General features: G+C 57.5%; 1 protein-coding gene across 8 annotated transcripts in view; it reads right to left on the bottom strand.

Annotated features, from left to right (window-relative positions):
• Window positions 1-184: 184 nt before the first annotated feature.
• The window catches only part of SCUBE3 (signal peptide, CUB domain and EGF like domain containing 3), a 42,119-nt gene continuing 28,245 nt past the window's right edge, over window positions 185-14,058 (bottom strand). For 5 of the 8 annotated variants that reach the window (XM_032710536.1, XM_032710533.1, XM_032710535.1 and 2 more), the window contains 16 exons: window positions 13,717-13,764; window positions 11,034-11,150; window positions 9,411-9,533; window positions 8,126-8,242; window positions 6,626-7,075; window positions 6,208-6,300; window positions 6,007-6,123; window positions 5,764-5,925; window positions 5,288-5,491; window positions 5,046-5,207; window positions 4,613-4,780; window positions 4,362-4,523; window positions 3,911-4,108; window positions 3,309-3,461; window positions 3,041-3,120; window positions 185-2,869 (listed from right to left, as the gene is read on the bottom strand). In XM_032710536.1, the coding sequence (XP_032566427.1) occupies window positions 2,720-2,869; window positions 3,041-3,120; window positions 3,309-3,461; window positions 3,911-4,108; window positions 4,362-4,523; window positions 4,613-4,780; window positions 5,046-5,207; window positions 5,288-5,491; window positions 5,764-5,925; window positions 6,007-6,123; window positions 6,208-6,300; window positions 6,626-7,075; window positions 8,126-8,242; window positions 9,411-9,533; window positions 11,034-11,150; window positions 13,717-13,764 (2,504 nt within the window). In that variant the 3' untranslated portion in view covers window positions 185-2,719. Of the gene's footprint in view, window positions 2,870-3,040; window positions 3,121-3,308; window positions 3,462-3,906; window positions 4,109-4,361; window positions 4,524-4,612; window positions 4,781-5,045; window positions 5,208-5,287; window positions 5,492-5,763; window positions 5,926-6,006; window positions 6,124-6,207; window positions 6,301-6,625; window positions 7,076-8,125; window positions 8,243-9,410; window positions 9,534-11,033; window positions 11,151-13,716; window positions 13,765-14,058 lie in introns of those variants that run through there. The other 3 variants (XM_032710538.1, XM_032710532.1, XM_032710539.1) reach the window with 3 other exon arrangements.

Here is a 14,058-nt window from a genome sequence, read left to right on the forward strand (position 1 = left end):
GTGGACTTTTTTTGGGTTTTTTGAGCTGTTTGGTGAAAGGTGGCAGAGGAGGTGCCATTACAGGAGGATGTGTTGCCCACCTCATGCTTCCAGAACTGCTTTAGGGGAGCAGAGGTGGTGGTTGGGATAAGGGTGACAACTGGGACACTCTGAGGCCCTGGTGCCCTGCAGGGTCATCGGGACAGTGAGCCCATGTTAGATCACCCAGAGTTAATGCTGGACTGCTCTTTGCTGGACTGCTGTGGACTGGGGCACCACAGTGGGCTTGGTTATTCCCAGGCTTATATTTTTGCTGTTTTTTTTTCTTCTGAATATGAAGGACCCTCTCAAGGGTCACTGCCCTGCACAGCCACAAAGCCCCTCCAGATCCCTGCAGCAGCTTTTGTGCATCAAAGCAGCTGCTTTCAGACAGCAACCAAGTGGTAAACAGCGCGGCCCACAGATGTGGAGCTTCCAAACAGGCTGGGAGCCGGCGGCAGGAGGGGAAAATCCACAGCTGGGATGAATCAGGACAGACTTTTCCAACTGACACATGTTGGGGACAAACCTCAGCCCCCGTGCCAGAGCTCACCCCGCTGGCAGCCCCTCACGGAGCCCGGGAGAGGCTCTTGGAGTGCTGGAGCAGTGTGGATCAAGGAGGGAAAACAGGGATGAGCAGCTGCCTCCTGGATTCAGGAAAGACATCCCAGTGGGATGTGCAGAGCAATAAATAATTGGTTTGTTAAAAGCAGGGCTGGGCCCATGGGCCCAGGTGTGGGCAAAGGAATGGGGAGGGACAGGTGGGTACAAGGGTGGGAGGGGACCTGCCTCTGGCAGAGCTGTAGGCAAGTTGACCATGTTTAGTTCTGACAACTCCAGGTTTTTGAGAGGATGAAGATGGGGATGAAGGCACAGGGAGGTGACAGCTGAGAGCTGGTGGCAGGACTGGAAAGGGAGGGAGGTTGGGAGAGGACGAGGAGGGATGACTGGTGGCAGCAGTCACCTGTCCCTGGGGGTCCTGTCTGTCTGCATGCTGGGGATCAAACCCACCAGTGGTGTCCACCTGGCCCTTGCCCTGAGCCAAGCCTGTTTGCAAAGCAGGGGGCAGGCAGGTGGCAGTAAAACAGCAGGTGGCAGGATGGGTCTTTCCCAGGATCTGCACCCCATTCCCTGGGGAGGGGCTTCCACAGCATCCCTGTGGGACGAGCACGTGCAGAAGGACGGAGCCAAAAGCACCTTGGAAGAGAAACTTGGAAGCACAAAGGCTGCCCAGAGGCGGGAGGGTGGCTCTGCCTCCAGGTCTCTCCGTACCTGGGGGAAAAATTTAGGGGCTGAGTGGAGGCACAGCTCCCCTCTCCTCCCAGCGTGCCCCAGACCTGACCTTAGGAGCTGCCACCCCATTTTCCATGGTCTTGGCTCATCCGTGAGCCCCTGCAGGAAAGCAGATCAGTTTGCAACAAGCAGATGATGGGCTGAGTTCTGATCCCCCTCGCAATGAGGCTTGAACAACACCCAAACCGTGGCAGACGAGCCTGAAAGGGCACGGCCAGCCCAGCTGCTCCACCCCCTGTGGATGGATCAAGATGCCTCAAACTCCCTGCAAAAACTCACCCCATTGTCCTGAGCAGGAGAGGCACCATCTCCCCCCAGAACAGGGGCCTTTACTGGGGACAAATGTGGCAGAAAAGGCCTGAAGACGTCATCGTGCCGGTCAGTGCAGCCGAGGGCCAGGCTTGCTCTAGGTGGGTGGTTTTTGTTTTCTTGCAAATGCACATTCTCATTTCTCAGGCAGGTATAAATATTGTCATTTCTAGTAGAAAAAAAAACAACTTCCCTCTAAATAATAAAAAGAAGACTCAAATGATTGCACTTAATACATATGAGAAAGGTAGAAAGGAGTATATCCTAGTGCACAAACATTGACTCCTGCTCTTCTCAAAGCTTGCTTTTCCGAGTTACTCTTTGGCCGAGCTTGTAACAAAGTCTGGTTTCTTGGCACAAATGTCTGGAGTTGGGGGAAAAAAAAAATCGAACCCAGCTGAAAGTCCTTCTCCTTTGCTCCCTGTTTTCTCCTGTGCAGCCAGACATTGTTCTCTGGGAATGTGGCTTGGCTGCACTTCCCTCTGAGTGCCAGCCCAGCTCTCCAGCAGGATGGCCGTGGAGCCACCACACTGCCATGCTGGTGGGCTTTGCCATCTCTCCTTTACGTTTCCTTTTTAATCAAGGCGGCTTTGTCAATGGTCTTTCCCCCGACCTCTGCAAAGCAGCACCGATGCCCACGGCCCAGCGCTGTGGTGAACACGGCTTCACCTCCTGCACTCCTCTGCGAAGGGCTCTGTGGGGCTGCAGCCAGCACCAGCCCCAAGGGCTGGAAGGACAGTGACCCCCTCAGTGTCCTGGGCTGCCGGTGGCACCAGGGAACATGGACAGACCTGGCGAAAAGGAAACCAAAGGCAGGACAGAGGACAGTGAAAGGACCAGTACTTCAGTTTCCTAAAACGAAGAAGCTGCTTTGAAAAAGGGGAGCGGCTTCGTCCCCAGCTGGATGAGGCCAGAGCATCCCCAAGGCTGGGAGCACTGCTCTGCAGGGAGCGGCGGGGAAATCGTGGGGAGATGTCTGCGGGATGAGCGGTGGTGATCCTGCCAGAGCCGGGTGGAGGAAGGAAAAATCGGAAAGAAGGAAGGGAGAAGAGGGTTTCCTTGGCTGCGGGGCGGCCTGGGACGGCGGGGGCGCGGGGGGCTATTTGTAAGGCCGAAGGAAGCTGGAGACTTTGGAGCGGAGGAGTTTGATGAAGGAGCGGGGCAGCATCTCCTTGTGCTTCTCGGTGTACTTGAAGTAGTTCTGGGGGTGTGCCAGCACGTCAAAGAAAGCTTTGATGAGCTTCTTGTCCTGCAGGGAAACCGAGCCAGAGGGAGGTTCACCACCCTGCCTTGTGCTCCCCTGCAGCGGCTCCGAACTGAACCCCTGAGTGCAGGGAGAGCATGAGGCACCCCTGAAGGGAAGGATGTTCCTGCATCCCCTGCAGCCCTGGGTAGCATGGACATGGGGGCACACGCTCACCTTGAGGATCTCCTGGTGGTTTTCAGAGGCGTAGAGTCTGCCATCCCGCACGATGTCCTCCACCAGCTGCTCATAGTCCTCTGCAACACCCAGCCGAAAAACACAGTCAGGGCACGCGCTGCCACTTGTGTCCAAGCATCTGGTCCCCATCCCTGAGTCCACTCCCCCCAAAACACACAGGAGATGTCAACTGGGGGTGACCTGGGTCCCAAGCCGGGCAGGGTGGCATCAGCCTGCCAGAATAGTGTCTTCTGTGCCCTGTGCTCACCGTCATAGGTGACATAGGGGATCTGGAAGCCCCGGGCGCTGTTGGCTTCACTGGTTTTGAAGTTGATCCACAGTTTCCGTGAGCGGGCGGTGAAGGCAATGGGCCTCTCATAGGTCTGGCACGTCTCATAGGTGGTGATAGAGGATGGGGAGGCTGCAGGGAATGGCAAGGGGACACGGGATGCCGGTTGCCCATCAGCAGACCTACCCCCAGCCTTACTGGGCTAAAAGGCTCAGGGCGAAGGGCAGCACCAGGGATGGGGATTGTCCATTTTCGGCAAGGCTGAGCCCCCCTAACCCTCAGGTTACATACCAGGGATGTTGTTATTTCTTTCTTGCTCTGGAAATCTCCAAATGGGGCTTTTTACCCACAAAAAGTAATGCTGAGACTCAGATGTGCAGCCCAGCCCATCAACATCCCCCTGATCCAGTAAGACACCAGGCCAGTAGGGTGATGCTGATCTCCCCACTCAATTCCCAAAATTCTCCTCCTGCTGGCCGGGGATGTGGCTTTCTCCCCTTGCACAAGACAGCCGTGCCAAACCCCGAACTTTTCCTCCCTCAGCTCCTCCTGTGAGCACCGTGGCCTGCTCGGTTACCTACAGTTTTTCCGCATGACCAGGACGTCGCCACACTCGTCCTCAGAGGGGAGGAAGATCTCTGGCACCACGATGAGGATCTTGCGCTTGGGTGGCGGGTTGATGTTCCAGGTGCACTCGACGTTGGCAGGGTAATTCCCCGGGTAGTTTGGCGACTCGATGTAGCCCGTGTACTCACCCAGCTCCCCTCCACACTGCCGGTCTGTAAGGCATGGGGAGAGCCAGTTCCACTGGGAATCAGTGCCATGGGCACTGGGGGTGGAGTGTTCCCCTGTGGGTGGTTTACTGGGTGAGGGGGCGTGTTCCATTAGCACTGCTCCATGCATCCCCCCATGCCTGCCCGCATGCATAAAGCACTGAAATGACTCAAAACTCTATTTTACAGAATTTTAACACACTTTTGAGGAAGAACCCCACGCCTATCTGCCCCCCCCCTCGCACCCCAGCTCGCCTACTTTTGCACTGGGACACAGAGGTGGAGCCGTCGAAGTCGGTGGTGGTGTTGCCGGGACAGGCGATGCAGTAATTCTGCCGGAAATCGGGCTGGTAGGTGCCCACGGCGCAGCGGATGCAGCGGTGGACACTTGTGTTGTAGTAGTGCCCTGGGGAGCACTGGACTGTGGGGTCAAGACAGCAAAGGGGGCTGTTTCAGCTGCCAGCACAACCCCACTGGCTGCCCCCTCCCCAGGGACCAGCTCTGACCTACCTTTGGTGTCGCAGTCCTGGAAGGAGAGGGCTCCCTCGTGGCGGGTGGTCAGCCCCCCACCACAAGGGAAGCAGAGCGCCCGTCCCACTTCGGGCTGGTAGGACCCACGGGGACACAGCTGGCAGGGCTTGAAGCCATCAGCTGAGTGCTGGCCAGGGGGACACTGACCTGTGGGCACAGGCATCACTCAGTCCTGGCACCCCACATACCCAGAGCTCTCCTGCCCAAATCCTCTCCTCCAACAGCCTTGGCAGGACCAGTATATCCAGAGCAAGTGCTGCCTTTCCCAGGGTCCCCTCAAAATGATAAACACCCAAAATAGCAACTTCTGTGGGCTCTGGCGATGCTTAGGGCTTTCCCCTCTTCTGGCTGAAGATTGCAGCCCTGGACATTCCCCAAGTGTGCCTCCGGTCCCAGTCCATGCTCTCCTTACCTGTGCAGCTGGTGATGTTGGTGGCTCCTACGGGCCCGAATGTGTCTCCACGGGGACACAGGTCACAGGAAAGCTGCCCCTCCTTCTCCTGGTAGGTGCCGGGGGGACAGGGCACGCACTGCTCCGTCTGCCCGTGGTAATAGGTTCCCTGCGAGCAGCTGACTGAGAGCCAGGGGGGACATTGGTGATGCTGTGGGGGCTGTCACTGCTGGGGCCCCCCCAGATGCCCCCCTGCTCCTTACCACATTTGCCAGTCAGGCGCTGCTGGCCCGGCCCGCAGCTCTCCTGCCGCTCTGGGGCCACGCTCAGCTTCCGCGCCACCTCGTACTCCATCCCCGCGAAGCGGAGCAGGAACCGCTCCTGGTTGATGGATTTCTTCAGGGCTTTGATGGTCGACTTCAGTTTTTTCTCCACTCTCTGTCGCAGGCAGTGCAGGTTGCAGCTGGCTGGGGGAGCAGAAGGGAATAGGGGTGCAGGGGGAAACAAGGATGCAGTAAGAAGTGAGGGATGGAGAGAGAAACCCAAAAGGATTAAAACCATCCCCCCTATGCTCAGTTGCAAGTGCTGCCCAGTACATCCCAGTCCAGTGCAGGATGACAACTAGTTTGTCTCTTCTTGCTGCATAGGGATGGTATTGTGTCCCTGGTCCCACCACTGTCCCTGTGGTCCCACCACTCCTGCCTGCATCTGAGACAGACCAGGCCAGTGCTGTACCCACCTGTGATCTCCTCCGGCTTGATCTCCGCCTCGAACTCCAACGTGATGCGTGTCACCTCTTTGTTGGGGGAGTTGCGAGCCCGGCGGCCCTTCCCCTTCTTGGTTGAGTCGCACTTGAGGTTGACGAAGGTGACCTGGCAGTCAGAGCAAGGGGCCGAACCGCCTGCACGTGGGGGAACAGGTCAGGACCCCATCTCTGCTGGGAGGACGGGCACCCCCCCGGCCCCCTGCCATCACACCTCACCTTGTGCCCCAGCCTTCCCGGCCTCATCCTGCTTGCCCTTGGCCCGCGGGTGCAGGTAACACTTGGCATCTTTGATCTTGAAGGAGGCCTTCTGCTTGACTGGTGCAGTGACAGTCTCTAAAAGAAAAGGCAGGTGCTCAGCAACCTGGCACAGCCCGGCCTGGCTTGCAATGGCCATGGGCACCTCAGGAGCTCCCTTACCGAGGCACTGTTGGCTGCTGTTTGTGGATCTGTGCTGGCCACCCTGCCGCAGGATGGGGGTCCCACAGCTCACCGTGTAGCTGCTGTCAGACTCTGTGAAGTAGAAAGGGGAGTTGGTGGATGCCAGAGCAGCTGCCTGGTTCCCGTGATGCTCTGCCAGGGTGATGCAGGGAGGCACAGCTGTGCTGTGGGGGGACGATGCCCAGCACCCTGCCATGGGGATCCTGCACCAGGGCCCATCCCATGGGTCTACACCCAATGACAAGCCCTCCTGAGCAACAACCTCCCTCCCTCACCCAGCCACTGCTTGGGTGCTCTGTACCCCAGCTGTGCAGCCGTTCTCCCTCTCCCAACTTTAGGCCATGCAGGGAAATGGGGATCCCTCTGCCCAAGCTGGTCGTGGCACTAGCACTGGTACCTGGCAGAAATCGTGCCTTGGAGGTGCAGGAGAGGGCACAGCTATCCTTCTTGCCTGTCTTGTTGCAGGTGAGGGTGGCCCGTGGTGGCACCGAACCTGGCAGGCATTTCACCAGCTCCATGGGACACGCGCCGGCTGGTGATGACAATCGGGGACACTTGTGGCTGGCACAGCCCAGGGACCCACGAGGGACCCCTGCACCCTCCCAGCTCATGGGGGGATTCACTGGGGAGGAGAGGGTTCTGGAGCATGGCATGGGGACACCAGCCTGGCATCCCAAATCCTCCAACTCCTCCACCAGCCGTGGTGGCTCCTGGCCTGACATACCGACACAGTCCTTCTTGTTCCAGTGCAGCTTGCAGCCGGTGGGACAGGTACACTGATAGCTGCCAGGTGTGTTGATGCAGCCGAATTTGCAGCCACCCCGGTTGATGCTGCATTCATCGATGTCTGCAGGGAGGAAGGGAGAGGCAGGGGGTGAGGGTCAGCGAGACCCCCGGCTCTGACACTGGGACAGGGGATCTGCACCACAGGGCACTTCCAGCCATGCCAGCTTCGTGGGGATGAGGGACACTCCGACTCCTGGTGTCCGCAAGGGCTGGGTGGTGATGGGTGCAGCCCATCCAGGCTGAGTTCAGCTCTGGCCCCCGCTGGGCTGAGGAGCTGCAGGGGAGACAGCAGACAGTGCTGACATGGAAGCACTTAGGAACTGAATTCAAACGCAGCTGCTCAGTAGCTCTGGCCTCTCTTCTCAGCAGGGACCCTCTGCCCCAGCCTGAAACAGGGTGTTTATGATTCAGGTCTGGCATGAAGCATGGCCAGGGATGGAGCTGCCCCCCACAGCTCTCCCTGCTCAGCTACCCCTCACTGGGGGCACTGGTGGAAGCTGTCAAATCCTCTGCTGCAGGGTCACCCTGAAAGCATCTGGGGGCTGTGCTGGCTCATGCTGGCTGCATATTTTGGGAATATGAGAAGGTGCTTGCCCTCACCAGCCGGAGGCATCGGAGCACCCGGCCTCCTGCTGCCGTCATCCCGGGCTGCCGGCACCGCTGCCACGACACGCTCCGGCAGCCCCTCCAAAGCATGTTTCATCTGCCTCCCGCTTCCCGGGCGCCGCACGCCCCCGCCCTTGGGAGCTATCTGCCTTGTGAAATTTAAATCAAACCCTTTTGATGTTCCCCTTCCCACCCTGTCCCAGCTCCCTGCCAAAAACGTCGGGGATTTCTCCCTCTCTCCTGCTGCAGACAAGTCGCAAGTTGTTCCTGTCGCTCTGTTTGAAGTTGCAGACACCAGCTTGTCTGGCTGTGAGCCCCCTCCCTGCCTGGTCTTAGCCTGGGGTATATGTGGAACCGACCCTCTCCATGGGCCCTTGGGGTGAGCTCTATCCCCAGGGGTGCCACAGGAGCCGTACTGTGGGGCTGCCCCACCCCTGGGGGCCCCATGTGCCTCCTTGGGACCTGAACCCTGTGGCTGCTGCTGCCAGCACCCAGCTGGCCCTACCTCCACAGTGCGTGAGCCCGTACAGCGTGTAGCCCTTGTGACAGAGGCACTGGAAGCTGCCGGGGGTGTTGATGCAGAGGTGGTCACAGGTCCGATCAAAGGAGCACTCGTCGATGTCTGGGGGAAAGCAAGGGAAGGAGGTAAGGGCTGGCACGGCAGAGGGGCCATTCATGACACAAGGGCTGTCCCCTTCCTGCTCCAACTGCTCCAGCAAGCTGGGAACTGCACTGCAATGCTATGAGACCCTGCACTGGGATGCTCCAAGGATCCAGCACCAGATTGCTCTGGGGATCAAGCACCAGTATGCTACAGGACCCTGTGCTCCCACCCTGCCTGCCTCCAAGCTCCCTCCTCACCCACTACACCAGCATCTCCTGGCTGCAACCTGCTGCAGCCCCTTTGCATCTCAGATGGGCCAAACGAGGCCAGCACCATGTCCTTGGCATGGGAGGGCTGTGACAGCCCCTGGCTGACTGCTGCCTGGCCAGTGCTCAGCCCTGTGCCAGGGCAGGATGAGGAATGCTGCACAGGCAGGTCCTGCCACAGGGGTGGTGCCAGCGATGTCTGCTTGGCCCCGTGGGCACCTCGCTGGGGCAGGGAGGCCCTGGCTGGAGGGTGAACCCAACCTGGCAGATTGGAGCGTCATTTCACTGGCTTCATTAAGTTAATTGCTGCACTCATGTCAAACTCCCAGAGCATAGAACCTGGAGGGAGATGAAAGCAGTGGCAGCCCCAGAGCATAACAGCCCCCTCCTTCCCCAGCTGTGTGCTTTCAGGAAGCAACACTCGGGCTCATGCACACCTGCCATGCTGACCTTGGCCGTGGGCTGGGGGGCAGAGCTCCACATTCCTACCAGGACAGCCCAGCGACCTGCTGGGTCATTTAAACCTGCTGTGTTTATGTGGGACATGCAGAAGGATGTCAGGACAGAGAGAAAAAGGTGGAAGAAACATCATAGAGCAGCCAGCTCCCTCTGGAGTGAGCAGGAGTCATCTTCTCCTCAACTCCCGCCCTCCAAAAAGCAGGAAGCCTGGCATCTGTCTAATTGCCGGCTTTAACTCTGCCTCAAGAAGAACCCACAAGTCCCCAGCTCTGAGATCAAAGGGCTAAGCCCCAGACCAGAACCCAAATCCAGCACTAATCCCCCAAAGGATGTATGTGGTCCAGAGGAATGAGTAACCAGGGCAGCACACCTCCAGCAGCAGCTGTGGGAGGGCTGCGAGACACGGGAGAGAGGTGCCATCCCCAGACAGGGCAGGGTGCTGGGGGCCCCCTGTCCCTTACCTTGGCAGTTCCTCTCATTGATGAGCAGCTTGTAGCCCTTCTTGCAGCTGCACTCAAAGCTGCCCACAGTGTTCCTGCAGATGTGGTCACAGCCGCCGTTGTTGAGCCGGCACTCGTCAATGTCTGGCAGGAACAAGGGACACCCGTCACACCCTGTCTGGGATGCTTGCCCAGGAGAGATGGGTGCTCCCTTCTGGAGCTGGCAAGCGGAGGAAACCCTTTGGGCTCTGATGGTCACCAGTGTAATGTGGCTGCTGGTTTTCTCTGGGTGCATCTGGGGAGCCAATGTGTGACACTGGCCAGGACTCCAGGCTCAGCTCCCCTTGAAAGTGGTGCAAAACAACTACTTTCTGCAGGTCTCAGCATCCCCTGGAGCAGAGCTGGGATCCACGGTCTCTGAAAGAGCCTTGCAGCTGAGGGAGAGCACCAGAGTCATGGGTTTGGGCTGGGGGCTGCTTGGGGGGATCAGGAGCAACAGGAAGAGAAAGAAAACCCAGAAGGGAAAAACTCTCCTTCAGAAACAGCCACTTAACAAATAACTACTTTTCAGCCCTGGCCTCTCTGCTTGCCACCTCCTTCCTGCCATGAAAGCCAAAGCTAAAAAGGATGACACACAATAACTGCAAAGAGCCCCAACAAACTGGAAAGAGGCTGAAACCTTTTTTTTCAGTTGTTTTTCTAATTTTTCCACTAATCACAAAATTTACTGCTAGGAAATGACTTGTAAAATGGAAGGAGACCAGGAAGAGGTAGTGGCCTGCCCTGTCCCTCCATCCCCCAGTGCTAGGGTAACAGCTCTGCCTCGATGGGGCTGAGGCTTTCTTTTATACGACTGTGAGGGAGCGAGCTGTAAACCCACCCGCAGCCATAATAAAACCCCAGACACAGGGGCCGTGGCTCCGGGTTATTGCATGTTCCTGGAAACTGCAGAATTGGAGAGGGGGGATGCTCTGATAAAATACCAGGGGTAGGGGTTCTGGAAGCAGTCAGCAGGTAGACAGGCAGACGGCAGCAAGACAGGCTTTCCTTTCAGCCGGGGTCAAGTTCCCGGAGCTGCCAAAAGACACAACACAGGCACTGGGCATCCCCAAGGGGGGCAAGTTTGTGGTGCTGGGATAACCAGTCTTGACTGCCCTGTCTTGTGGGGGCAGGTGGTTGGGGATGTCAGTGGGATGTGCTGCATCTCAGGATGTTTTCCCCCAAGTGGGACATGGTGCTTGGACCTGGCTGGACAGTGACCCTAGAGGGACTCATGCACCTCAGACTGCCAGAGCAGGTGTTGATTCCCTGCACACCCAGACCTACCCCTGGGGCAGCTGAGACACTGGGGTGGCACTCCAGCCCCACAAGGGCCATGCCATCACCTCCAACTTGACCTGACCCCCTTTTCCTCCTCTCCATAGGCTTCCCAGAGGAGCAGGGCTAAGCACGGTGCCTGCAGCAGGACAGCCAAGTGCCCGCGCAGGGGGGTGATTCCTGTCCCCACCACATGGATGCAAACACCAAGCCAGTGAACACTGTGGGCAATGCAGAGCCTTTTTTAAGGGCACCAAGGACACAAAGGGGGCCTGAGGCACCCAGAGGTGAGCAGTGAGCACCCCAGCCCTGTTCACACCCCCCTACCTTTGCAGGTCTTCCTGTCAGGCTGGAGCATGAAGCCCATGGGGCAGCTGCAGTGGACGCCCGTGGCCGCGTCGTGACACTTGCTGTCACAGCCCCCGTTGTTCACAGCACACGTCTCTGCATGGGGAGGGGAGAGAAAGGCTGGGGTTAGGGACTGGTGTTCAAAAGGCTGGGGGAGTCACAGCACCCAGATATCCACCATGCCACAGCCTAGAAGCAGTAGCAGATACAAACCTCCCTGCAGAGCCCTTGGCTTCTCACTCAACAGTAATGAGGTCACAGAGCCCCGAATTAATGAACACACTGGCATGGGGGCTGCATGTCCCCCACAAACAGGGTCTCATGGAGGCTGGCTTCGGCAGCTCCAATGAGGAGGAATTGAATTTCCAGGGGAAAAAGTCACAGCACTTGTGCAAATGCAGCCAAAGACAGGTCTCGACGGGGGTGCCCAGGCTGTGGCTCCCCAGGGATTGCGGGTGTGCAGCCCCAGTCCCCCAGTGAGGTGGCAGGGGGGTCCCAGCCCCCTTGCTGCCACCAAGCTACTGAGCCACAAAGCTACAGGTGACCCCGTGCTGCTTGGGCACAGCAGCTGGTCCAGTGTTGCAGGCTAATTTGGGAGACACTTTGTAATTAGAACACACACTCAGAGGCAGGCAGCATCAGTGGAAAAAAACTCCAATTGAAAAAAAAGCTAATTATTTCAGTATTATCAAAATCAGCTGTTGCTGGTAGGACTAGAAGGGACACTAATTTAAATGAAACATTTTCAGCTTGACAGCTTCCCTGTGAGATCAATCCTCAATTTTGACCCTAACCACTAGAACAATGGTTTGAAGTGCATTAAGTTGTTCACAAAGGATAATAAAATATTCCTTTCACAAGGCTGGTTGCTTGGATAAATGAGGCATTTGGGCTTCAAGGAACCCAAGATGAAAATGCCTTGAAGAAATTCCTTGGAAAGAGCAAATCCCAGGTTCTCCTGCTCTTTGCAAGCGCTGCATGGGGTGGGAATGACAGAATCATCCAACCATTCGCCGCAGGGCTCGGGAGCTGGGATCGTTCTGTGCTCGTCTTGCCACTGCTATTTTTATGATGTCCCATAATAAGAGAACAAAAGAGACCATTTTATGAAATTAATCGCCAGCACAATTACAAAACCTAACAGCAAGGGAGGGATTTCTGTGGATACTATTCCTTCAGCCAGGTCCTTGTGCTGCACGCAGCCCAGCCGTGCCAGGGCTGTCCTCTCCCTGCGGCGCCGGGGCGAGGAGCACAGGGCGGGTGACACCGCGCCCAAGGGAAGGGAAACTTTCTGGAAGCCCAGTGAATTATTAAACACCAGCCTTTGTTTCAGCAGCTGATGCAGAAGCAGCCTGGGGAGGATTGATTTAACAGGGTCACTGCCGAGGGGCTCTCAAGAGAGTGCAGTGCCCTGGGCACACTTCATGGTGCTCACAGCCTCCTCCAGCACTGTGGCACCCATATGCCCTCGTGGCCCCTTTGAACCTCTGGATGTTTCGGCCCCGATGTAAGGCCAATCCCACCCACCGTCCCAGAGCCACTGCCACACTGGGCTTCGGCGAGGCCTCCACCACTTGGGCAGTGAGTGAGCAAAGCAGCTCCACACTCCATCTCAGCTGTGCTCTCACTTCCCGGCTGCTGTGCCACAGCGCTCCTCGCCCTGCTCAGCACCCTCCCTCTGCCGCCCCGACTGCAGAGCCCTGGCTGCACATGGTGCAGCCTTGCCTCCACCTTCTGGGATGTGATCCCATGAGCCTGAGGGGATAATTCCATGGTAATTGGAGGGATTACGGCTGGGCTGGCTGAAGTGCAGTGACTGAGTGGATCTGGGCTCCCTTCCTTCTCCCACCCCTGTGGGAAAGGCTCTTCAGAGACCCCGAAAGCCGCAGTCAGTGCTCTCTGCACTGGTGAGGTGCACTCCCACAGCTCCTTCTGGATGTGCCGGGAGTTTGCTTGTGCCCAACACATCCAGGAACAAGATTCCTCACCACAGACAAGTCGCTGCCTCAGTTTTCTTGGTGGCAGAGCAGAGGTGTCACCTTACCTTTTTGAAGGGCTTGGAGACACCACGGGGATGCAAAGAAACCCCTGGAGAGGTGCCCAGCCGTGTAAAGGGCCACTGCAGCTCTGCCACTGCTGCAGCTCCAGGCTGGGAGCCTCAGCATGGCGAGCAGCCTTGTGAGACCTAGCCCTGGGACACCCAGAATATCCCAGAGGGGACTATCTGCGAGTAGGTGGGCTCTGGGAAGGGGTAATTGTGGGAATGCACAGCACAGAGATGGGCACGAGCACCCCCCTCCCCATTGCATGGCTGCTGGCAGCCCACTGTGAGCTCCTCCTGGTTGGTGGGGGGTAACCACCACAGCCTGCAAAGTGGATTTGTCACCCCCTGGGCCAGGCTGGATTGACCAAAGCAGAGCGAGAGCCCCCATCTCATGCAAGCACAGCCAGGGGAGGGTTTTCTGCTCTGTCCCCCAGCCCAGCCTGCTGGCAGCCTGGGCCAGGCTGGCCCTGCAGGGTTTGGAAGCAGCAGCAGGGCACGGTTAGTGAGACATGCAGTTAGCATGGCAGCTCAGCCCCCCGAGCCCTGTTATGATCTCAAGAAGAGAGACCATCTACAGTTAGACCCCTTTGTAGAGATAGAGAGAACAAAAATATTTACCATTAGAAAACGTCTCAAGGATAACGTGTTGCTGGAAGTGTCTCTCCCCTGTTTAACATTATAAAAAAGTGATTTAGAAACAGTGTCCAGCAAGGAACTGGTTGGTGTCACATGTCAATGGGTTTGACTCCGCTGCCTTTCCAGCCTGGTGGAAACTGTCCTTTTAGGCTTTTTCTCCCCCACCTCCCAAAAGAGCCCAAACCTGAGGTTTGGGTCCAGTGCTATTGACTCCTCCATCACCCTGCCCCAAGTATCTCATGTCCCTCAGCCTCTCCAAACCCTCTCCAGTTTCACACACTGTGTTGGACTGGCTGGAGCCCCATGCGAGAGGGAGAAGCATAT

Source organism: Chiroxiphia lanceolata, chromosome 25 (genome assembly GCF_009829145.1).
Source record: "Chiroxiphia lanceolata isolate bChiLan1 chromosome 25, bChiLan1.pri, whole genome shotgun sequence".
NCBI classification, from domain to species: domain Eukaryota; kingdom Metazoa; phylum Chordata; class Aves; order Passeriformes; family Pipridae; genus Chiroxiphia; species Chiroxiphia lanceolata.